Here is a 25,377-nt window from a genome sequence, read left to right as displayed (position 1 = left end):
GTGCTGCTTCACTTGAAAGGTGTTTGGGCCCTTGGACGGTGAGGAGAGAAGAAGTAAAGGAGCAGGTGTTGCACCTACTGCGGTCACATGGGAAGGTGCCGTGGGAGGGGTTTGAGGTGTAGGAGGTGATGGAGGAGTGGACCAGGGAGTCCCGGAGGGAACGGGGGGGTGGTGGTGAAGGGAAGATGTGTTTGGTGTGTCCGGACCATCTCCCGCGCATCCGCCTTCACACCTTCCTCTCCCTCCTTTGATAGGGTCCCCCTTGTCCTCACTTATCACCCCAATAGCCTCCGCATTCAAAGGATCATACTCCGCCATTTCCCCCAACTCCAGCATGATGCCGCCACCAAACACATCTTCCCTTCAACCCCCTTGATGGCTTTCCGCAGGGATCGTTCCCTCCAGGACACCCTGGTCCATTCCTCCATCACCCCCTCCACCTCAACCCCCTCCCACGGCACCTTCCCATACAACCGCAGAAGGTACACCACCTGCCCCTTTACAACCCCCTCCTCACCGTCCAAGGGCCCAAACACTCCCTTCAAGTGAAACAGCATTTCATTTGCACTTCCCCCAATTTAGTCTACTGCATTCGCTGCTCCCAATGCGGTCTCCTCTACATTGGAGAGACCAAACGCAGACTGGGTGACCGCTTTGCAGAACACCTTTAGTCTGTCCGGAAGCATGACCCAGACCTCCCTGTCGCTTGCCATTTCAACACAGCACCCTGCTGTCATGCCCACATGTCTGTCCTTGGCCTGCTGCAGAGTTCCAGTGAAGCTCAACGCAAACTGGAGGAACAGCATCTCATCTTCCGACTAGGCACTTTGCAGCCTTCCGGACTTAATATTGAGTTCAACAATTTCAGATCATGAACTCTCTTCTCCATCTCCACCCTGTTTCCGATCCCCCTTTTTCCAATAATTTATCATTTTAAAAAAATATATTTTTCTTTTCCCACCTATTTTTAAATTTATTTTGATCTATTGTTTTATCTCCACCTTTTAGCCCATTTCGATCCCTTCCCCCCACCCCACCCCCACTAGGGCCAACTGCTACTTGCTTGTCCTGCTTGCTACCCTTAATGTCCCCATTAGCACATTCCTTAGATAATATCACCACCGTCAACACCCCTTTGTCCCTTTGTTTATGACATCTTTGGCAATCTCTTCTTTGCCTCCACCTATCACTGGCCCTCTATCCAGCTCTACCTGTCCCACCCCCTCTACCAGCTTATGTTTCACCTCATTTCTTTATTTCCTTAGTTCTGATGAAGAGTCATACGGACTCGAAACGTCAACTGTGTCCCTCTCCGCAGATGCTGTCAGACCTGCTGAGTTTTTCCAGCTATTTTTATTTTTGTTTTTGTTTCAGATTTCCCGCATCAGCAGTATTTTGCTTTTATCTTACGGGAATCAAACTGTTAGGGTACAATCTTCAAGGTTAATTGGCACTGACCACTATACCTTTACAGGTTCTAAACACAACATAGAAAGCAAAGAGGCACTGTGCACTTTACATACACACACAATAGGCAGTTATGAGGAGCAGAATACAGCAGATAGAGGGTCGACTGACAATAAACACTAGTTAATGTCTAAACCTATGTATTTAAAGACCCCTGAAGCGTAACTTTCAACCTTCAATTCCTCCTTTACTTTCTCGATTACGCATTGCTCAAATTCTACAGAACCTTCCCATAGAAAATCATCTGCATGCATGATAAAGATTCCTGCTAGTTTCTCCTTGTGATACCATTAGAACAAAGTAACAATGAAGCACAGGATAAGGCTATTCATCCAAAAGGGCAACTACCCAAAGAAGAAATAAAGGTAACATACATGTCAGAAGAGGCCAATGTGTGGAGGGGTGCCATTAGGAAAGGCCACTGGTAAATACAAATATTGGCTAAATGTGCAGGATGAAGGACGGGAGTTAAACCTATGGGTTGGCAAACTGGGGTAAAGATGTGGAAGCCCAGAAAACTCAGTATGAATTCTGACAGCAGACCAGAACGTGATCTTGACCCCAGGAAATGATCACAGACTTGAGAAAGGGATTCTGTGCACATGTGGGAAAGATCACATCGCAGTACTCCAGAGAAAGAGAGGAATGCGAGGAGAGGTCATAGCTTGACAAGAACAAGGACTACAGAACGAGCTAGGAATAGAAGTAGAAGCCCTTATGACCGAGAGGTTTTAGGGTTGCAAATAAATTGGAAAATAAGCAGATAAAGGAAGTCAAACAAAAAGAGATGGAAAGTTGGAAAGAATTTGGGGTATATACTGAAAAACCTGACAAGGGATAGCCAGCCTTATCACACAGGTGGATCTGTACAGAAAAGGTACTTCCTGATGGTTCGTACAAGGCTAAAGCGAGACTAGCAGCCTTAGGCTTTGAAGAAAGACTTGAGGATCAAGACATCAGGGTGGACTCCCCTACTGCAGGGAAAGTGAACTTGAAGATTTTTTTTTAAAGCTATATTAGCATCATATTCCTGGGAGCACAAATTGATTGATATAAAGGCTGTGTTTTTGCAGGGTGAGAAATTTCAAATAAGTTTTTCTTTGAGACCTTAAAAAGCTGACAATATAAAAGGAAAGCTGTGGAAATTGAACAAATGTGTTCATGGATTGAATGATGCGTCAAGGGTATGGTATTTTTCCATGAGGTTTGTCCTGTTGAAAAAGGGTTGCATGCAGTTAAAGGCGGACCCCGACAATGTTCTATTGGTATCACAAGGAGGAAACTAGCAGGAATCTATCATGTATGTGGATGGTTTTCTGTGGGGAGGTTCTGTAGAATTTGAGAAATGGGTAATTGAGAAAATAAAGGAGGAACTCAAGGGTGGAAGTCAGGCTTCAGGGGCCTTTAAATACACAGGATTAAACATTAAGCAAAACAAGTCAGGAGTGACATTGAATCAAAAAGCTTATTTAAAAAATGTTAATTGCATCCCAATAAATCAGGTTAGATCCTCGCAAAAAAGAGGGTCCTGCATCCAAGGAAGAGACAGACCAATTGAGAAGTTTGATTGGGTAATTGAACTGGTTGTGCACTCAGATTAGACCTGATGTTAGTTATGACGTATTGGAACTGAGTACTATGATGAAGCATGTTAAAGTTGAGGAAATTCCAAGAGCAAATAAAACATTAAAGAAATTAAATTCAGAGAAATGCACACTCAAGTTTCCAGTCTTGGGAAGATATGGGGTTGGTCATTTTTAGCAATGCTTCACATACCGATCTTCCAGATGGATATTCTAGCATGGCAGGGTTCATCATATTCTTGGTGGGAAAGAATGACAAATGTTGCCCATTGGCTTGGGAAGCCAAGAAAATAAAAAAGGTACTTAAAAGCACCTTAGCAGTTGAAACACTGGCCTCAGTAGAAGCGATAGATATGGGGGTCTACTTGTCCAATATCCTGATGGATATACTATATAAGGGACAATGTGAGAAAAGTTTGCCCATAGAATGCTATGTTGATAACTGGTCTCTTTGGGTAATGTTCATTCAACTAAAAGTGCAGCTGAAAAAAGGCTAAAGACCTAGAGAGCATGAAAGAAATGTTAGAGAGAAGGGAGATCTCTAAGATACGATGGGTTGACACAAGTCACCAACTATCAGACTGTTTTACTAAAAGAAATGCCTGCTCCAAGAAATTACTAAATTTATTAGAAGAGGGGTGTCCTATGCTATAATGATGAAATAGAAAACCGATTTTTTTTTTTGCTTTGTAATTGTATAAAGGAAATGTGGGATCTATAAATGTGAAAAATACATGACTTTATTTCCTTCTGTTTAATTCAAAAAGAATGTTCTTGAATTTTTCAAAAGTTTTAATTTAAAAGAAAAAGAGGGGAATATGTCAATGTATCAGTAATTACATTGTCAAGGTCCAATAACAATCTGCTTGTTGACTGGCAATTATATTGTATAGTCATTACACGTTAAGACAACTGCATTGTTTAAACAGGTGATGGGCATTGGTTCACCTAAAATAAGTACAGCTGTAACATTCCAATGTGGAAGGGACTGGGGGTGTATGCTACGCTGCAGAGCTGTCTTGAGAATAAACCAGCTTGAGGTAAAAGCCTACCTTTGGGCTCATGATTCCGCGACAAGCATTTATTGAGAGTAACAAGCAGTGGCAGACATTTAAGGAGATATTTCATAACTTTTTAAACAAAAGTATATTCCATTGAGAAAGAAAGAGAAGAATGCACCATTCGTTACTAAGGAAGTGAAGGATGGTATCAAATTGAAATAAAAAATGTATAATATTGCAAAGATTAGTGGTAGACCAGGAGATTGGTAAGAATTTAGAAACCAGCAAAGGATGACAAAAAAGTAAATAAATAGGGAGACTCTGAAGTATGAGAGAAAACTAGCAAGAAACATAACAGACAGTAAAAGTTTTTAAAGTTTATAAAATGAGTAAGAGTAGTGACAGTGAGCACTGGTCCCTTAGCAGGTGAGATTGGGGAATTAATAATGGGAAACAAAGAAATACTGGAGACTTTGAACAAGTATTTTATACCTGTCTTCACAGTAGAAAACACAAGAAGCAACCTAAGAAGAGTAGAAAAGCAGGGGGCAAAAGGAAGGGGAGAATTTAAAACAATGATCATTAGAGAAAAATTACTTGGAAAACTAATGAGACTAAAAGCTGACAAGTCCAGCCATATAAATACTGTGACTACAAGAGCAGCTCAGAGGCTGGGAATTCTGCGGAAAGTAACTCACCTCCTGGCACCCCAAAGCCTGTCCACCATCTACAAGGCACAAATCAGGAGTATGATGGAATACTCTCCACTTGCCTGGATGCAGCTCCAACAACACTCAAGAAGTTCGACACCATCCAAGACAAAACAGCCCATTTGATTGGTACTCCATCCACCACCTCCAACACCAGCACACAATGGCAGCAGTGTGTATCATGTACAAGGTACATTGCAGCAACTCACCAAAGCTCCTTCGACAGCACCTTCCAAACCCACAACTTCTATCACCAAAGGGGACAAGGACAGCAGATGCATGGGAACACCACCACCTGCAAGTTCCCCTTCGAGACTCCCCTTCTCAAGGGCAATTAGGGGTGAGCAATAAATGCTGGCCTAGCCAGTGATGCCCACATCCCATGAATGAATGATAAAAAGCCCCACACCAGCCTGACTTGGGATTGTATCACTGGATCAAAATCCTGAAACTCCCTTCCTAACAGCATTGTGGGTGTACCTACACCAAAGCACCATGGACTGCACTGGTAATACTACTTGACATAACATCCATTTTATAAAACGTCTGACTCATCACAAGCAAAGACACATGAGTTTCTCCATGTCTGGATTAACACATGAAGGAAGGCGATCTGGCTGAAATACTAGTGGACTGTCAACTGATATAGGAGAAAGGAAACTTTTATTTTTTGAGAAAATATTGCATCAAAACAGAGCACCACAATGAGTGAGCGACAAGGCTTTGATCCTCAACTGTGTAATTGTGAAAATATTCCTTCTTCCCACTTAGTTTTCTTTTCCTATATGAACTAGATCAACACAAGAATTGATATAACATCACTGGCTCAGAAAAACGGACTGAACAGCACAGCAAATATATCAATATGTTAAAAATCTTGCACATGGCACACATTAACATGTTCACAAGAGTGATGTTCACTGTCTACATTTATCATGAAAAACTCTATGTAAACATTTATGATGTGTAAGCAGTCTTCTGTTAATTTGTCAATAAATCAGTCAAATCGGTCAAAATGTTCTTTGAAAAGCCATCCTAATTTCCCCTCAGTAACCAAAATACATTGATTTTAACAAAACTAAATAATTCTAAAAAGCACATATTTTAAGTAGCATGATTAAATTTACCCATTAATTGACTTTTGTCTTTTAACACCTTCACTTAAGTTTTTACTTCAGGATCTCACCCTGTCTGGGGTTTGCTGGATATTTTTAGCTTAACAGTTGAGGAGAACATCTTCCAATCAGGGCTTTCCTAAGGGAGTTGGATAATTATCTGATGAATAAAAAAATTGCAGATGTCTGGGAAAAGGGCATTGGAGTGGGATAAACTGAGTTATTCTTGCACAGAGCTGGCATGGACATGGGCCAAATGGCCTCCTTATGTGCTGTAACTACTCTATGATTCCATTCTATAATTCTAGCATATCCTGAGCACATCCAATGTGCAGATTTTCCCAATGTGGGATCAGTGCATCATTAAGAGTTGACTGATAGAAGGATGCATTCCCCTCCTCCAATGATTTAAGAGCTTTGCTTTCTCCAAGGTGCTCTAAAATAAACTGGAGATTGAATTCTCAAAGCTTGATTTTCAAGGGTGTGATTTAACAAATGTTCATTTCTACATGAACTACTCAAATACATCACCTATGATCAGCAGCACACAGTCTGTAATATTCCCAATCCCCAAGATATCCCTGTCTAATTCTCCCAGAAGCTGTTCCAGTGTTCTCAGAACTTTGCTCCCAGTATTCATTCTAGAACCTCTGAACTACTACTACTACTAAATCCTGAGACAGCATCCCAGGATGACTAGCCCCTTTCCTCCATTCTCCAGATCCTTTTCAATGTTGATAAGTCATTGCATCTGGTAATACTACTTGGCATAACACCCCTGTTCTTATAAAACATCTGACTCATCACAAGCAAAGACACATGAGCTCCTCCACACAGTGAAAACAATCAAAGTAAGTTGCTGACAGCCAAGGTGGCAGCTTGACTCATTTGGTAGCACAAGCCCCACATTACAATATTCACACATAACTATACATTCCTGGTCAACTGAGAGTGCTACATTGCTTCAGATCCTGTCCTTCAAACAAAATGTTTATCCAAAAACAATCTACCTGTTCAGATAACCATTTAAGCTTTCATGGCATTAATAGTGGAGAGGCAGTGGGTATTCCCCCCTCAACCAATGCTACCAAATACAGTGGAGGTGGTCAATCTCAATTTCGTATACTGTATTCGCTGCTCCCAATGCAGTCTCCTCTACATTGGAGAGACTAAACGCAAGCTGGGTGACCGCTTTGCTGAACACCTTCACTCAATCCACAAGCATGACCCAGACTTTCCTGTTGTTTACAATTTGAACACACCACCCTGCTCTCATGCCCATCCTTGGCCTGCTGCAATGTTCCAGTGAAGCCCAACTCAAACTGGAGGAACAGCACCCAATCTTCCGATTAGGTGCTTTACAGCCTTCTGGACTTAACACTGAGGTCAACAACTTCAGATCGTGAACTCTCTCTCCTCCATCTTTACCCCCTTTTAATCCATTTTTTAAAAAAAATATTTATTTTTATCCTTTCCTCTCCACCCCCTCCCAAACAGGGCCATCTGTCACTTGCTTTTGGTTTTGCTTTCACAGAGCGCTGACCCTTCTGCTATTAACACATCCTATCTTGCCTTTGTGCTATCAGCACCTTCTTTAGTCTTTAACACTACCATTAACATTCCCTTTTGTCCTGTGTCCATGACATCTTTGTCAAATTTCTCCTTAGCTCCCATCTTTCCTGACCTTCTATTTTGCTCCACCCCCTCAGGGATATATCAACAGCATGATAATGGAAAATATAAATGCAAGTATTTATTTTTGTTCATCAATATAGCCAAAGCTCAAGCTCATTAAGAAGCTTTTAAAATGATTTCCAAAGCAATGTGTTTAGAATACATTTCCAGCAATGACCTATAATTATCTGAACTTGAAACGGTGTTAATTGCGCATGACCTATATCGTCTTAGCATAGCTTTCTCCCTGTACTTGTAATAGCAGCTTTTCAATTACATCTGCCACAACGGCCACCCCCTACTGCCTGTCTGATGCATTTGCTTTTAATGCTATTAACAGTCTGTTCAAATGCCCTCAACAACGCAGCTCACCATCTTGAATGATTAGCAGAGATAATGTGGTACGTAATCATTCCTATGTGCTGCACCATGTTTTGTTCAATCACTTTCCAAACACTTTGAAACTTTGCTATTAATATTCTGCATTCATCACAGAGAATGAGAAACTCACAAACCTTGAACTTGCACCTAATAAAACAGTGCCAGATGTATTTTAAAAAATGAAAGTGAATAAAATAAGCTGTCAACTGTGTTATCTAATTAATTCAATACTGCTCCCCCGGGCTCATCTCTGCATGAAAAATTTTGCATTAAGGACAAATTCAACCAAGCAGTTCAGAGGCATAACAGAGAACTATCCGTACAGTCTCAGGTTGTTCGTGAGTAATGCCTGGGCCAGCTTACCAGCGCACATCAGTTTTATCCAGATCCACATTTGGCTATCTCAAACAGAACTCGAAAGAATTTGCATTTATATAGCGCCTTTCGTGACCTCGGTGTTCTGAAGTGCTTTATAACTAATTAAGAATTTTCGAGATGTAGTTCTTTGTTGTGTTGTAGGAAAACATTTCTTTTGCACAGAAAAATCTCCAACAAATATCAAGGAGGCAGATATCCAGGAAATCTGCATTAGTAATATTGGTTGAAGGATAAATATTGGCCAAGACACCTGGAGAACTCTCTTGCTCTTCTTCAATAGTGTCATAGGATCTATGTCCACCTGAGAAAGCAGATGGGAGCTCAATTTAACTTCTCATCCAAAAGACAGCAGCATTGTCAAGGCAAATATGCTGATGTACTTCAGTACTGTATACTGCGCATTACAGGAACCGCAGAATTTACGGTGTCAATTCACGTGCAAAATTGTAGTGGATTATACATTTCATATCAAGCATTTCTGTGTTGTTGATAAATAGCATTTGTGACATTCCTCTGCTTTTTAATGCAGGAATTAACCCATTAATTGTAAACTCACTAACACATTCAGCAAGATAGCAGGTCAAGGCTCATCAGATGAGTTAAGCATTCATCCACTAATATATTCCCTAATAATTTCTAGCCTCAGATGATTTGTTTGAAAACAGTATGCAGTTTAAAATATGATCTTATTGGATATCTATGATCTGTATATACTTGGTATTAAAGAACAAAAGGGATAATGCTCTTCATTGGCAACTATATATTGTATACGTGCAAGGGTATAAGTTACTTTTTAATGATACTGTGTAACTTATGCCATTGTAAAGTCGTCTGACATTATTCGCTGCACATTTCTGGAATACTTATGCGGCCAAGAAGGTGAAAGACGTCTCCGTTGGGAGATGGAAAGCTTTCTCACATTTAAGCCAGATTCAACATTAAACAATCCAAATAGGGCTCTCAATATATTGTCTGAAGAACATGTTCCAACTTCAAATTCTACTGCATTAGTGTGAGAATTTAATTTCTCGCATCAGCCATTCAAGGTGGCTTCAAAGAGTAAGATCCCCAAGTTACTGCCAATTCACACATAATTTCTGCTAGCTTTGGTTGTTGCGGCGCACACTTTGGTAACAGAATAGTGACTGATTAAACTTTCCTAAAGAAACCTGACAGCTGGAGATTTTCATGACAGTCTAGACTGGATTCAAACTCTAGTCCCAGCTATGTTATCTAGCCCTGCATAATCATTAGTGATAATGGGACCTCCATGGAGCCAGAGTCAGGCTTAGACCACAGCCACAAAACTACTGGTGGCAGAAATCTATGAAGCTAACCCAGCTATTTTTTTTTAATCTACTACAACTAGCATTAATGATGCTACTAGCCAACTATGCAGGAGGTCATTTTCCTTTAATCTGAAAACAAATTTTCCATGTGCAGCCAGTTAGATCAGAAATATATAGGATGATTAGAAATGTATATGCTGCAAAAACAATGGCAAAATATTGATATAAAGGCACAAAGCAATGGAAAACGGTCTAAAAAGCAGCCATGTGAATCAAAGAATAGTAGATCTTTCAAATCCTATCAGATGTTATTCCATCAAAATATGAATTTTAATAACAATTGTTGGGATTATTAATGTACAACTTATTGAAAGTTTTGTGCATGGTGCATGCTGCTTGTAAAGGACACATTCAATTCCTGAAATATGTTCCTTATTTTATTATAGGATAGTACAGCACAGTAGGAGGCCTTTTGGCCGATCAAGTCTCCAGCCCTGCTCCTTTCCAGTATCCCTGCAAATTTTTCTCCTTCAATAACCTAACCAATTCCCTTTCAAAGGCCAACATTGCATCTGTATCCACCATGCTATCAGGCACTGCATTTTATTTTATATACAGCATAGCCTCCAACTTCTTTAAAAAAAAGATCCATTGGCACTTGTTTGAAGAGTATGGTACAGGGTTTTGCTGTGGATATTAACGGTGAAGCTATCAGCACTCACAGTTAAGGTGTAAATCAGACATCTGCTTTCAAGCACACCTGGTGAAGTGCGGAAATATGGAAGTCCTGTCTGAATTGCCCTGTTCCTCTACAAGATTTGCAATACCAGGCATTGCCAAGAGTCTCAGCATTGAAATACATGCAAGGAAAGAAGACGTAGTACTTACCTACTAGATACCCATTAAACATGCCAGAAAAAGTTAAGGCTTGTCCATTCAAAAGTAAGTAAATTTGTAATGGTGTACTAAGTCTTAATTACTACCAAACAACTTCATTGGCACTGAAAATTAACAACTGTGAAATTTTATTACTTCAGATTCTAATTATTGGTGTAACTTTTTTTTTATAAACTTTTGCTTTCTATTTCTTATCGCTCTCTCTCTCAGTCCTCTGTTTCTTTCCCCCTCTATTTTGCTTTCTGTACATGATTTCACATCAAATTAAATATTCTAACTTACAATTCCTGGTTTAGATTCCATGTCTCAGTAAGGATTGGTTGAAGAGAATGCTGCTGCTTGTGCTGCTCATACAGGATACGGAGGATGCTGCACTGGATCAGACACCCGATGACAGTAAATTGCCTCAAAAGCCCTCAAAAGTTCTATGGTAAGCTGTGAGTGTAATGAACGAGTGTAATTTGTTCGCCACTAACTACAAAATCAGAGCCAATATGCTTTTGAGTATGGTCAGAAAACAATAGGATTTGCATTAATGTACTACATGACAAATTTCCATCATCAAACATGGTGACGTAGGGAAGAGACAAAGAAATATCAAGCCCTTCCCAAAGGGAGTACAGAGTAAATCAGAATTAGCTGAGCCACACTTGGGCTGCATTTACAGTGTCTTCACTCTGGAGTTCTGATTGCAAATTTATATTTTAACTTCTTAGTGCTGGTTTCAGCGACATATAAGTCATAATCCAAGTTTAGTCCTATGCATCCCCTAGAAAGACATTTTAGGAGTTGCATAGACAAAACAAGTGTGGGTGCTATTCAGATTAAATGTTAAACGAGCATTTGACAGTACTAACCCTATAGAATTTTTGTTCAAATAAATATGCTTTTATCTTTAAAAAAGTACTCATCAGTTCAATATTGAGGCATTTATCAGCAGCTAGGCACTATAATGGTTACAAAACATGGGTCTGATGTCAGCGTAACTGGCACCATCACCTGCTGTCTATGTGTATTGCAAAATGCGTGCTAACTGAAGATCACAATTAATGTAATTTGTGCACTGACTTCAACAGTTATAAAATGCTGATCCTATTAAGAAAGGTATTAACTAGCCACATAAATTTTGAGACACACTGCAGCTTTAAGCAGTAGCACTCTGACCATATTCAATATGCATGATTTTCTGATCTAGCTGTGTTATTTCTTGCACCATGTATTACCATAGTCTTGTCAATTATGGTGGTTTTGTTTGACTCTATGAATATACCAAAGGATACAAGATAATTGTTAATATGTATTTATAAACTATGAAATTATTTCACAAAAAAAATTATTTTTACTGTTGATTTTTGTTATGGCAAACAATTTTTGTCTGCTTACCTTTTGCCAGTCGTTCCAGCCTTTTCCCATGTTCTGGGGGAATTGCATACCTACAGTAAAGGGAAACAGATCAAATTAGCTTATTTAAATTATAGTATATTTTAAAAGCATTAGAAGTGGTGAAAAAGCAATAAACAGTGTGCCTTCAAGCACAGGCTCGATTTTGACTGCAGCCCTGAATGAATTTCTTTGGCAATCTTGATCAGATTGCTGCACAAACTTTAACACTGATCCTCAATGATCCATTGTATATGTGGCTTGGAAACTGCAACGTGGCAGATTTAACCGCAAGTGCCAGTTAAGTTTATTTTTACCTCTTCCAATTTTCTCCACTAAAGACAGTATTTTACATTCAGGTACAATTCCACCATTAAGCTTGTCCAAGTGAAATTAACATACAGAGTTAGTACAGTGAAGAGCAAACACGCTGAATAATTTTTCCACCATAGCATGAGGCCATGTGGCCAATTCTGGGTTCCGTGCCAGCACTTTTGGCTGAGATTAGCTATAATGGAACAAAGCAGAGACTACCATATGCTGTACACCACTGTTATTCATATGGCGCATTTATCCACTGAGCCAGACAGAAGTGGCCTCCTAATTACTGTGAGCTGTAGCACTTGGAGACAATAGATAAAGATGACTAAGTAACCGCCTTGATAATTTATCAAACAAGTGAATGGCAAGTAGGCAATTGACAGGAGCTTCTTTGATTATGTGGCACTCCACCGTGAGGAATGGAAAATCCTTTTCTGCTTGTGATAAACAGAACATATATTAGAACATGTGGCCTGGAAAGCACAGACATAAATCTTCCACACTTTCCACACCCGAGAGGACATTAATATTAAACTTGCTTTAACATTGTGTTTAAATTGAATAGGTCATGGCTTACAGAGAGATATGATAAATACCCTCCTTGCAAACTTGAATTATATGCCACAACTCACTCAAGTTACTCGCTGAACTTCAGTTCTGGAGATGCTGATTATCTCCTGCTTGTAGCTGTCACATATTCATTACATAATGTATTAGCTTCACAAATGCAAAAAAAAGAATGAAAGTTACACAATAGAGCAATTCAAAGGGATTTGACAATCACTTTCAAATCAAATTCTGGATTTTGGCTACATTAACACTACATTCCCCGAGTGATTTCACCCCAACATTCCTCAAGCTGGTCAAATCTTGCAGTCAGCTAGCCATTCTTCTGAAAATAACACCAATTAATGTTGGATTATAAGTATAGAGAACTAAACGTTTACCTGGACAAGTTCAAATAAAATAACTGGCTTTATCCGAGAATGGAGAATCCAAGTTCCTTTAAAGAAACTGATACGATTAACAAATCACATCCAATCATTTGTGGAATACTGATATGGCTGAAACATGCATTTTATTTGAATTAGTTTCAGGTCCAAAGATCAGGCCATCAGTGACAAGCAACTCTTTTCCTTGGTTCCACTTGAGCTCCTAACAGATGATTTTTCATTTGTTACCGTACAATGATTTAAATGCCTCTTGGGTGGGGGGGAATGTAAAGTTACTTTCATCGTGCAGATTTCAGAGCTAGTTCCTGGCGTCACACTGCTAAAAGCTAATCCCTTATCACTCCAAAAAAACAGGTCTACTAGTCTGCCTCTGGGTAAGGGAACTGGATTTTGGAGTGTAAATGTCAGGAGTCAGCTACCAGGCACTGATCTCTGACCTAAACAATTGCCAGTATAAAAGCAACTGAAGACTTTCAAATACAGATTGCAGTAAACCCAAAAACATTAGTCTGATCCTCTCAAGAGCCGAGGCTGCTCTGAATGCAGATAAATGATTTCTTTGCATCAGAAAAATAGAATGCGCCTCTCGGGCAAGAGCAGAAATAATTAAATGAATTCGAAATTCAGTTGAAAGAACCAAAGTACCTGCCATTGGTATAGTAAAGTTACGCACAATGCTTGCATTTTGAAAATGAGCAAGAAAAATATAAGAGAATAGATAAACTTCCTGGAAGAAAGGAAAGGAACCAAATACAAATTTTTCTTTCTAAATCAAAGCCAGACTGCCTGCTAGAAGGGCTGCTATATTAAAACTAGTTACTTACTGTTTGCCAGCTCTTTGAATAGTTCTCAATTCCTGCAGAATATCCGTTATTAAGTCAAAACTGCAATTGTGGATTTCACTCAAGATATTTATCTTGTGCTCAATGCCAAAGAATCTCTTTCCCTACAAATGAGAATGCAACTTCGCACAGATATCTGGTACTATTTCCCAGAGGTTGAACAGAAAAGCTTGTTACAATATTTAGCTTGGATATAACATGAACCCTCACCTGATCTCTTAAACTTCAGAAAGCAGAAAGACCACATTACAAGCTGTAAACCACATAACAGTTTCATTAAAAGTAATAGATAAGCAGTATCAATAGACAATTCAGCAGCCTGTACTACTTCTGTTGATCTTTTAATTCATGTTTCCTCCTCAGGTACAAAATCAACCAAAAAAAAATTACGATTACAAACTTTTGACGAACTTTCCTGATAATGCTAGACTGAACAAAACAACTTAAAACTTAAATGTGGCATCTCATCTACCTATCACTGACTCTTGATGCGGTACCTCTAATCAGGCTGTAATGCCATGGTATGGAAGAACTAGATGGCTTACAAGAAAAAGATTCTCAGCCTGGACACAGTGTCATCAACCAAGTTACCGGAGTTCAGGTTTTTCATTTATTTTCAAATAATCAAAATGGTGTTTACTCAGACAAAAACAGCTTACTACCTAGATGTAGTTCGATAAAAAGGGTGACCCAGACTTCTTGGGAAATGCTAATACATAGCAAGCAAGGAGAGGAACCTACATATTGAAAATAGGAACATGTAGGTATGACACAAACATTGATATAACAGTCCCAGTGAATAGAATAGTTGAAAAAGGGATTAGAATAACTCGGTGTTTGACGGCCGGCACAGACACAATGGGCCGAAGGGCCTGTTTCTGTGCTGTATAACTATGACTCTATGGAAAAAACAATTTGTTAATATCCTGGAAATAGAGATTTTCCTTTTTTCCCCACATTCAGAAAAATGCTTTATGGAGTTCCAACACTTTTTCCAATAGATCACTAGGCTTTTAAAACATGTAAATTCATTTATGTTGATCCTACAGACAAATTAGAGGTTATGCAGACTAATCATCCAAAGATAAACATGCAAAATTTACCCATAGATACACTGTTACCACAAATATACATCTTTAGAATGGAGTTAGTTAATAAGATAATAAAGTGTTTGTAATAAGCTGATTAAAAATAAATACATGTTAACAGACATGAAAATATTCTTTTTTTATTCTTTCATGGGATGTGAGTAATTGGTAAATGCAAACCAATCTTAGAGTCAACTGACAAAAGAAAATGGCAATTAAGGTATCTATCTGAAATGTTCTTATTATTTAGAACCACAACAAATAGAACCTGCTCGTGTTTTTGGAACAAAGTGAAATGAATCTATATGAGTTTAACTTTGACCATAACTAAGGAACAACCTTGCCCAAGGTTTTTCTTAAACTAAATTGCAATTATCAACATTCCAACGTCATTTTAGTAATACCATAAAATGCACATTAGTCTCGTGCCCACTTTCAGCTTTTGAAGAATGACATGTTAGCTTTAGCATCTTCTGGAAGCAAAGAGATCACATACAGAGAGACACAAAGGTGAGCAAGAAAAGGAAAAAGAGTGTTCACCAGAAAGGGAGAGCAAAAAAGGAAGGAAGCACGATAGCAAGAGAGCGAAAGACAAAGAATGCACATGAGAGGCACAAGAGAGAAGCAACAGAGGGCATAAAAGGGAGCACAACAGCACAAGAGCAAGACAGAGAAAGGAGGGCAGCATCAGATAGACAAAGAGAGCAATCTACTCCTGCTCAGTTTTTTCCCCAGGGAAGTAGCAGCTTCAGGACGACTGGTATGGAAGATGTATCTATCTATAGGGGTGGGATGCCAAGACCATCTACTGAAAAACAGAAGTAGCCCATTACCAATTAAGTTTATAGATTGAGCAGACGTTTTCTAACACTTGGGTTGCTGTAGCCCACATATAACAATACATGCATCAAACATTATCTCCTAGTTCCTTAGAGTATGACTGATAATCAATCAAAAAGAAATTTTCTTCCATTTCTAAACTGTAATAGATATAGTAATACTCTTCTTATATGTAATTCACATCCCCTGATTGTCATTTGCCTGGCGTCAGAAATTGTAAAGAAGCATACCTTTTGACTGAAAGTAGTGATATAAAGTAGCCAAGGGTATGAGTTTGTTTGTCAAGTACCTATCACAGGAGTGACTGTTTTGTAGGACAGGTGGGAAGTGTGAATATCTGAATGTGTCTCATTTATCTGGTGCTTTTTTTTTAAAAGTGTAAAATAAATTATCCGGACAAATTATAAATTTGCATTCTATTAATTGAAACCAAGGAGCTAGAATAGAACTTGGCTGCTTATCTATTGCACAATTTGCATAGAGATAAAAAAAAGTGTGCCAAATTGCTACATACCGCACAGATATGCAATAATAATCAGTCAAAACATATTGAGGAAGGACCAGCAGCTATTGATCCCTCCTTCCCAGGATCCTTTTTCTTGCTAAACATCAAACAGCTCTTCCCACAACAGCTTTCTGCTAGGCAATGGATCACCGTACTCCCCTATCCCTAGACTTGCAGGAAATAATCTGCCCACCTTAGTTCAAAACTCCAGGTGTATCTGGTTTTGTTACCTGCAAGAGAGACTGAGAGATCTGTGCAAACATTCACCTACAATACTGCTCTAAAACAAAAATCACACTGTACATTTTTTCTTATTAAATCCTCAAAAGTTGCAATGCAAAAACGCACTCTGCTGCTTTTCTATAAGAGCTTCGAACCTCCAAGTCAAACATCTGTTCCTTTAGGGCAGACTAGCATTTTCACCTAGGCCTTTGCCAACGCCATTCTCACTATCACTAGAACAACCAAAGGTCCTAGTTGTTTTTTCTGGGGAAGTACCTTGTGCCTACAACCAAGGTCAGAGCTCAACATGCAGAGGAAAGTGCAGGCAGACTGCACCCAGCAAGCTGCTCAGCCATTCAATTTCCAGCTATTCAGATCTTTTCCCCTCAGTTCTGTACACAATAAAAAGTATTTTAAAACTGTCACTCTCATGCATAGTTTCAATTTTAGTAAAAACTGGTTCCAATTCGAAATAAAAATGTTGATTCCCATTCTTGAAACAATGTAATTTGTCCATTTTAATAATGGAAATAGAAAAGAGCTAGGGTAAGCTGGTTGAACAAATTTAATTCATCAGTTACTAAAAAGGAAAATACTCTATCACATCATATTGCACTTGAACTGAGTGTCATTCATTGATTTTTTTAAACAATTACGAATTTTATACACATATCTCGTAAACATAATGCAAACAATTTAACACATTTTTAACATTTCGGTTTCTTCTGCTTCTTGTCCATAGTTAAGGCCATTCAAACTCCAATATGTTTCAGCATTGTATGTACCAAGTAAGCATCCATGAATTTAACATCACCAATTTGTCAGAGATGTTTCTCTTTGTTCTGGATTAGTCGGAGATGATTTGGTATTTTGTGAACAATGAAAATGACCTGAAATTGACCAACATTTGGTGAAATAAAGCCGTAACTTTAATTGCCCCTCAATGAAGAGGCAGCAGTTATCCCAGTGAAATTGGTCTCCATCATGCTGAATACTTCCAGACACAGCCCAGGTAACCTTACAGGGAGTAATATCCTTTCTGGGAAGTCATTATTTGCAGACACAAGCTTTATCCTTTCCCTCAATAACTTTTTATTAAGAAGTTGTTGACATGCTTTGATGTAAACCTCCAGCAGGAGCAAGTGTATTTTTGCTTGTTCCTATAATAGTCTCTCCCCATTTGTATAATAAAAAGCTGCCCCTGAACTGCCTGGAACTGACCTGGCACCACTTCAGCAACCTGGAAGCAGAGATAACAGACACTGATGATCAGACATATGCAACTCTCAAGTATCACTGACTGCGTTAATCTTATCTTTACAACTAGCACTTATCAATTGTAATTAAGCTAATGCGATATTGTAGGAATGGATTATTACATCAATCACAAAAGCCATTGAACAATAGTTTTCCTTCTAATCCATCAAATTCTTTCAAAATCAAACATACCTTCCTTCATTTTTAATATTAACTAATATTAATCCATCAAAGCTGCTTTATATATTTCAGATGTTTTAATAACCCAACCACAACTCTTTTTTAAAAAATACCTTATTCACAAAAACACAAGCAACAGTCTAAAGGTTATTTCCACTGTTTCTTTATAGTGAGGGCTTAAAGGGTTCATTACTGAAAGGTTACTCTGGTCAATCTGTACATCACTGCCACCATCAACAATCCATATACCAAACTACTTCATCTGTGAGACTGAAAACTTATCTCAATGTAGAGAATGCAAGGGAAGTAGGGAGATCCCAGCCATCACTTAACATTTTTCAAATTTGTTCCTAAGCCCAATAACATTCCCTAGGCATTGAATAGGTGAATGACATGCACCCAGTAGGCCACTAATGCCTGATCAAAACTGCTTTCACACTGCCACTCAGATTCCAGGATTCCACCAGCCATGTGCCAGCACCCAGCCTTTTACATGACAAAATCCTGCATCGCAAAAAACCATCTCCTAACATTCTGCCGCCAATATGAGGAAGTCACATTTAGCCACGTAGAGGCTGTGAGCCAGCTCTCAGAATCCATCTAGAATGCGAAACTGTGAGAAAGTGGTTGCGAAGCAGTTGCTATGCATCTGAGAGTGACTCTACGTACATCACCCAGCCTCCCTCCCTCTGCTCAGGAGTTTCTAGCAACAGAGCCAAACTGAAGAGCTGCACCACGAATTGAATAAAGCACTTCACGTACCACACCAGCTAGGTGTTCTGACATCTTGATCAGCAAAAAAATGCCTAGTAGCACTTGGAAGCATCAACTATTGCCACATCACTACACAGACAACAATATACCTGCCATTACCTCTGTTGGTGAACTGATCCAAGACTTTAAAAATTTTTCACCATTTTATGATTTGTTTTTGGTTCAGTGGACAAGTGCATGAGGCGGTACTATAGAGTACAGGCCAGAAAGATCGCAGATTTGGTTCCTGGTTTGTATGGACTTAGCTGATCACAGCTGCAGGCAGCTAAGAAAGTATAACTAGCCTTAATACTCCCAGGTAATATACATTTCCTGAGAACTGAAAGATATTACAGCTGAACAGCATACACGGAATAAAAATTAAAAAGCAGAACCACAAAGATAACAATCTCCGGATTACTACCTGAGCCACGTGCAAATTGGCATAGGGTAAATAAAATTGAGAGGTAAATGCGTAGCACAAAGATTGGTGTGGGAGAAATGGGTTCTGATTGATGGGGCACTGGCACCAGTACTGGGGAAGGAGAGAGTTGTTCCGTGGGGATGGGCTTCATTTGAACCATGCAGGGACCAGTGTCCTGGCTAGGGTCATAGATAGGACTTTAAACTATTTATTTGGGGGGGGTCAGGGGTTCAATTGAAGGGAAGTTTAAAAAATCAAAAAGAAACGAGAGAGCAAAGGTGCAGGGTAGTGAAGAGGCGAATGATGATTAAGTGTGACAGGAAGGGGCAGAAAATATAAGCAGAAGAGTGCAGCAGAAATTAGAACTAGAATGAGTAATAATGGTAAAAAGTCAAAGCTTAAGGCTCTTTATCTGAATACATGCAGCGTTGAGTTGCGGCACAAATAGAAATAAATGGATATAACTTGATAGCTATTACAGAGACATGGTTGCAGGGTGACCAAGACTGGGAACTCAATATTCAAGCACATTCAACATTCCGTAAAAATAGGCATAAAGGAAAAGGAGGTGGGGTAGCTTTGTTAATAAAGGCAGGTATCAGTGCAGTGGTGGTGAGTAGTGATATAGGTGCCATAGATCATGATGCGGAATCAGTTTGGAATAGCAAGGGGAAGAAGTCACGGGTGGGAGTTGTCTATAGGCCCCTGAAGAGTTCCCTCACTGTAGGACAAAGTATAAATCGGGAAATAATGGGAGGCGGATAAGAAGGGCGCTACAATTATCATGGGTGATTTTAATCTGCATATTAACTGGATAAATCAGATTGGCAGGGGTAACATGGAAGACGAATTTGTAGAGTGCATCAGGGATTGTTTCTTAGAGCAATACATTGCAGAATCTACCTGGGAACAGGCTATTTTAGATCTAGTAATGTGTAATGAGGTAGGATTAATAAGAGATCTCATAGTTAAGGATCCTCTAGGGGGTACCGATCACAACATGGTAGAATTTCAAATTCAGTTCAAGGGTGAGCAACTCAGGTCTCAAAACAATGCCCTCAACTTAAACAAGGGCAATTACGGAGGTATGACGAAAGAGTTGTCTAAAGCGGGTAGGGAAAATAGACTAAGAGGAAGGACAGTGGATGAGCAGTGGCAGATATTTAAGCAGATATTTCATAACGTTCAGCAAAAATTTATCCCAGTCAAAAAGAAGGAATTGATGAGAAGGATGAACCACCTGTGGTTAACAAAAGCGGACAAGGCCAGAGGATTGGGAACTTTTTAAGAACCAGCAGCAGATGACTAAAAAGCTAATGAAGAGGGAGAAAATTGATTGTGAAAGTATTTGGCAAGAAATATAAAAACAAACAGCAAGAACTTCTACGGTTATATAAAAGGAAAGAGAGTAAAGTGAGCGTGGGACCCTTGGAGGATGCAACTGGAGATCTGTTAATGGGGAACAGGGAAATGGCACATAATTTAAATCAATATTTTACATCGGTCTTCATGGTGGAAAACACTTATCAACATCCCAAAGATATCAGATAAGCAAGGAGCTTATCTTGTAACAGTCTCTATCGCGAGGGACAGAGGGACATTTGGCAAACTAATGGGACTAAAGGCAGGCAAGTCGCCAGGGCCTGGTGGCCTGCATCCAAGGGTTTTAAAGGGAGTGGCTGCAGCGATAGTGGAGGCATTAGTCAAAATATTCCAGAACTCACTGGATTCCGGGAGGGTCTTGGAAAACCGCCCACGTTCAGGAAGGGAGGGAGACAAAAAGCAGGAAATTATAGGCCAGCCAGCCTGTTGAGAAAATGCTAGAGTCCATTATAAAGCAAGAAATAGCAGGGCATTTATAAAAGTATAACATAATCAAACAGAGTCAACATGGTTTTGTGAAAGGGAAATCATGTTTGACAAATTTGCTAGAGTTCTTTGAGGATATAACAAGCAGAACTGATAAAGGGGAACCGGTAGATGTAGTGTATTTGGATTTCCAGAAGGCATCCGATAAGGTGGCCGCATAAAATGTTATTGATAGGAGCTCACGGTATGGGGGGGGGTGTCCATATATTAGCATGGATTGAGAATTGGTTAACACACAGAGGACAGGGAGTCGGGATTAATGGGTCTTTTTCAGGTAGAGTGCCCCAGTTATTTACTATCAAAATTAATGACTTGGGGGAGGAGGCAGAGTGTAATGCATCCAAATATAGACAGGTTGAGAGAGTGGGCAAAAACTTGGCAAATGGAGTTTAATGTAGGAAAGTGTGAGGTCATGCACTTTGGTAGGAAAAATCAAAAGGCCGACTATTATTTAAATGGAGAGAGACTCCAAACAAGTGCAGCACAGAGGGATCTGGGTGTTCTTGTACATGAAACACAAATGATTAGCATGCAGGTGCAGCAAGTAATTAAGGCGGCAAATGGAATTTTAACCTGTATTGCTAGGGAGTTGGAGTTTAAAAATAGTGAAGTCTTGTTACAACTGTCCAGGGGTTGGTGAGGCCGCACCTGGGGTAATGTATACAGTTTTGGTTCCCGTATTTAAGAAAGGATATACTGGCAACAGAGGCAGTTCAAAAGAGATTCACTAGGCTGATTCCTGGGATGAAGGGGTTGACTTATCAAGAACGGCTAAACAGGTTAGGCCTTTATTCATTAGAGTTTAGAAGGATGAAGGGTGATCTTATTGAAACATACAAGATTCTGAGGGGGCTTGACAGGGTAGATATTGAGAAGATGTTTCCACTAGTGGGGAAATCTCAAATTAGGGGACAAAGTTACAGAATAATGGGGCACTCATTTAAAACTGAGATGCGAAGCAATTTCTTCTCTCAGAGGGCAGTGAATGTCTGGAATTCTCTACCCCAGAGAGTTGTGGAGGCCAGGTCACTCAAAGTATTTAAAGAGGAGGTAGATAGATTTTTGAAATATCAGGGAGTTGAGGGTTTTGAGGAGTTGGCACAAAAGAGAAGTTGAGGCCTGAAGCAGATCAACCATGATCTTATTGAATGGTGGGGCAAGCTTGGGGGGCCGAACGACCTACTCCTATTTCTTATGTTCTTAGAACAAGAGAAAGGAAGAAGTTTTGGGGGTGCGGGGTGGGGAACAAATTAAGTATAAACACAAAGACCACATACACAGGAAAATACATGGAATGAATTGTAAAGTGCTATGGAGTGGATCGGCAAATGGTTTAAGGGAAGTAGTGCTCTGCACAAAAGCTGCTGTCCAATTTGTGTGGGGCACAATGTGCATGCTTCCCTCAGTTCTGTCCTTATATACTGTTCATCTGTAAATCTGTAGGGGAGGTAGTGGTGGTGTAGGGGTAATGTCATTGGACTAGTAATCCTGAGGCCCAGGCTAATGCTCTGGGTACACAGATTGAAATCCCACTGTGACAGCTGGCGGAAATTTAAATTAATTAAAATAAGCCAGTCTAATGGTGGCTACAAGGATTGTCATAAAAACACTTCAGGTTCACAAATGCCCTAAGGAAGGAAATCTGCCATCCTTACCTAGTCTAGCCTACATGTGATTGACTCCTAAAATGCCCTCTGAAATGGTCTAGCAAGCCACTCAGTTATATCAAGCCTAAAAGCAATAAAACTGGACGGACCACCCAGCACCAGAAACGACAACGGCACACCATGTAGACCCTGCAAAGTCATCCTTATTAACATCTGAGGTTTATGCCAAAATTGGGGGAGCTGCCCAACAGACTAGGCCTGACAGCCCAGTAGCCTGACATTATCTGTAAGGTATAGGTGAGTATGACTATGTCCCCTGCACCATCATCACCCTCCCACTGACTGGACAAGCTCACCAGAGGTGGTAGCACAGTGGTATACAGTCAGGAGGGAGTTGCCGTGGGAATCCTCAACATTGACTCCGGATCCCATTAAGTTTCATGGCATCAGGTCAAACATGGACAAGGAAACCTCCTGCTGATTACCACCTACCACTCCCCCTTCAGCTGGTGAACCGCCTGGAGGAAGCACTGAGGGAGGCAAGGGCACAGAATGAACTCTAGGTGGGGGATTCAATGTCCAACACCAAGAGTGGAACGGCAGCACCACTACTGACAGAGCTGGCCTTAGGCAGGTGGTGAGGGAACCAACAAGAGAGAAAAACCTACTTGATCTCGTCATCAGCAATCTACCTGTTGCAGATGCATCTGCCCATGACAGTACTGCAGGAGTCACCACCGCACAGTACTTGTGGAGCCTCGTCTTCACAGTGAGGATACACTCCATCATGTTGTGTGGCACTACTACCACGCTAAATGGGATAGATTTTGAACAGATCTAGCAATTCAAACTGGGCATCCACGAGGCCATCAGTAGCAGTATAATTGTACTTAAACACAATCTGTAACCTCATGGCACGGCATATCTGCCACTCTACCATTACCATCAAGCCGGGGGATCAATCCTGGTTCAATGAAGAGTGAAGGAGGGCATGCCAGAAGCAACACCAGGCATAACTAAAAATGAGGTGTCAACCTGGTGAAGCTACAATACATGACTACTTGCATGCCAAACAGCAGAAGCAGCATGCAATAAACAGAGCTAATGCGATCCCATAACCATAAGATCAGTTCTAAGCTCTGCAGTCCAGCCGAATCCAGTCATGAATGGTGGCAGACAATTAAACAATTCACTGGAGTAGGAGGCTCGACAAGTATCCCCATCCTCAATGATGGGGTGCCCAACACACATTAGTGCAAAAGACAAAATGAAGCATTTTCAGCCATCTTCAGCCAAAAGCGACAGGTGGATAATCCCCTCGGTTTCCTCGTGAGGTCCACAGCATCACAGATGCCAGTCTTCAGCTAATTCGATTCACTCTGCATGATATCAAGAAAAGGTTGCAGGCAGTGAACACAGCAAAGGCTTTGGGTTCTGATAATATTCCAATAAGACTGAAGGACCTGTGCTCCAGAACTTGCCGTGCCCCTAGCCAAGATGTTCCAGTACAGCTACAACACTGGCATCTACCTGGCAATGTGGAAAATTGTGGAAAATTGTCCAAGTATGCTCTGTCCACAAAAACCAAGACAAATCCAACCTGGCCAATTACTGTTCCATCAGTCTATTCTCGATCATCAGTGAATTGATGGAAATTGTCATCAACAGTGATATCAAGTGGCACTTGCTCGGCAATGCAATAAAAACAAAATATTGCAGGTACTGGAAAAAAAGCAGAAAATGCTGGAAAAACTCAGGAGGTCTGGCAGCATCTGTGGAGAGAGAAAAAGAGTTAAAGTTTTGAGTCCAATCTGACTCTGTTTTGGAACTTACTCAGTAATAGCCTGCTCACTGACGCTCAGTTTGGGATCCACCAGAGCCACTCAGCTTCATTACATCCTCGGTCCAAATATGAACAAAAGAGCTGACCTCCAGAGGTGAGGTGAGGTGACAGTTACTGCCCTTGACATCAAGGCAGCATTTGACTGAGTGTGGCATCAAGGAGCCCTAGCAAAACTGAAGTCAATCAAAATCAAGGGGAAAACTCTCCACTGGTTGGAGTCATACCTGGCATAAAGGAAGATGGTTGCAGTTGTTGGAGGTCAATCATCTCAGTTCCAGGACATCACTGCAGGAGTTCCTCAGGGCAGAGTCCTAGGCCCAACCATCTTCATCAATGGCCTTCTTTCCATCATAAGGTCAGAAGTGGGGACGTTTGCTGATGATTGCACAATGCTCAAGTACCATCCGCGAGTAGCTCACCTCCAGGCTCTACAAAACTTGTCCACCATCCACAAAGCACAAGTCATAAGTGAGGGGGGATGTTCTCCACTTGCTTGGATGAGTGCAGCTCCTACACAACAACACACAAGAAGCTCGACACCATCTAGGACAAACTGCCCGTCGATTGGCACCCCATCCACCACTTTAAGCATTCACTCCCTCCACCACCGATGCATGGTGGCAAGAGTGTTTACCATGTACATGATGCACTTCAGCAACTCATCAAGGCTTCTTCGGCAGCACCTTCCACATCCACGACCTCCACCACCTAGGAGGACAAGGGCAGCAGATACATAGGAAGACCACCACCTGGAAGTTCCCCTCCAAGTCACACACTATTTTGAGTTGAAACTATATT

General features: G+C 40.4%; 1 protein-coding gene across 3 annotated transcripts in view; it reads right to left on the bottom strand.

Annotated features, from left to right (window-relative positions):
* The window catches only part of kdm4b (lysine (K)-specific demethylase 4B), a 579,874-nt gene that overhangs the window by 370,420 nt on the left and 184,077 nt on the right, over positions 1–25,377 (bottom strand). For all 3 annotated transcript variants that reach the window (XM_078555676.1, XM_078555678.1, XM_078555677.1), the window contains one exon: positions 11,879–11,928. In XM_078555676.1, the coding sequence (XP_078411802.1) occupies positions 11,879–11,928 (50 nt within the window). The remainder of the gene's footprint in view (positions 1–11,878; positions 11,929–25,377) is intronic.

The sequence above is a fragment of the Cetorhinus maximus genome, chromosome 13 (assembly GCF_964194155.1).
Source record: "Cetorhinus maximus chromosome 13, sCetMax3.hap1.1, whole genome shotgun sequence".
Taxonomy (NCBI): Eukaryota; Metazoa; Chordata; class Chondrichthyes; order Lamniformes; family Cetorhinidae; genus Cetorhinus; species Cetorhinus maximus.
This window is presented reverse-complemented; position numbering and strand designations above follow the sequence as displayed.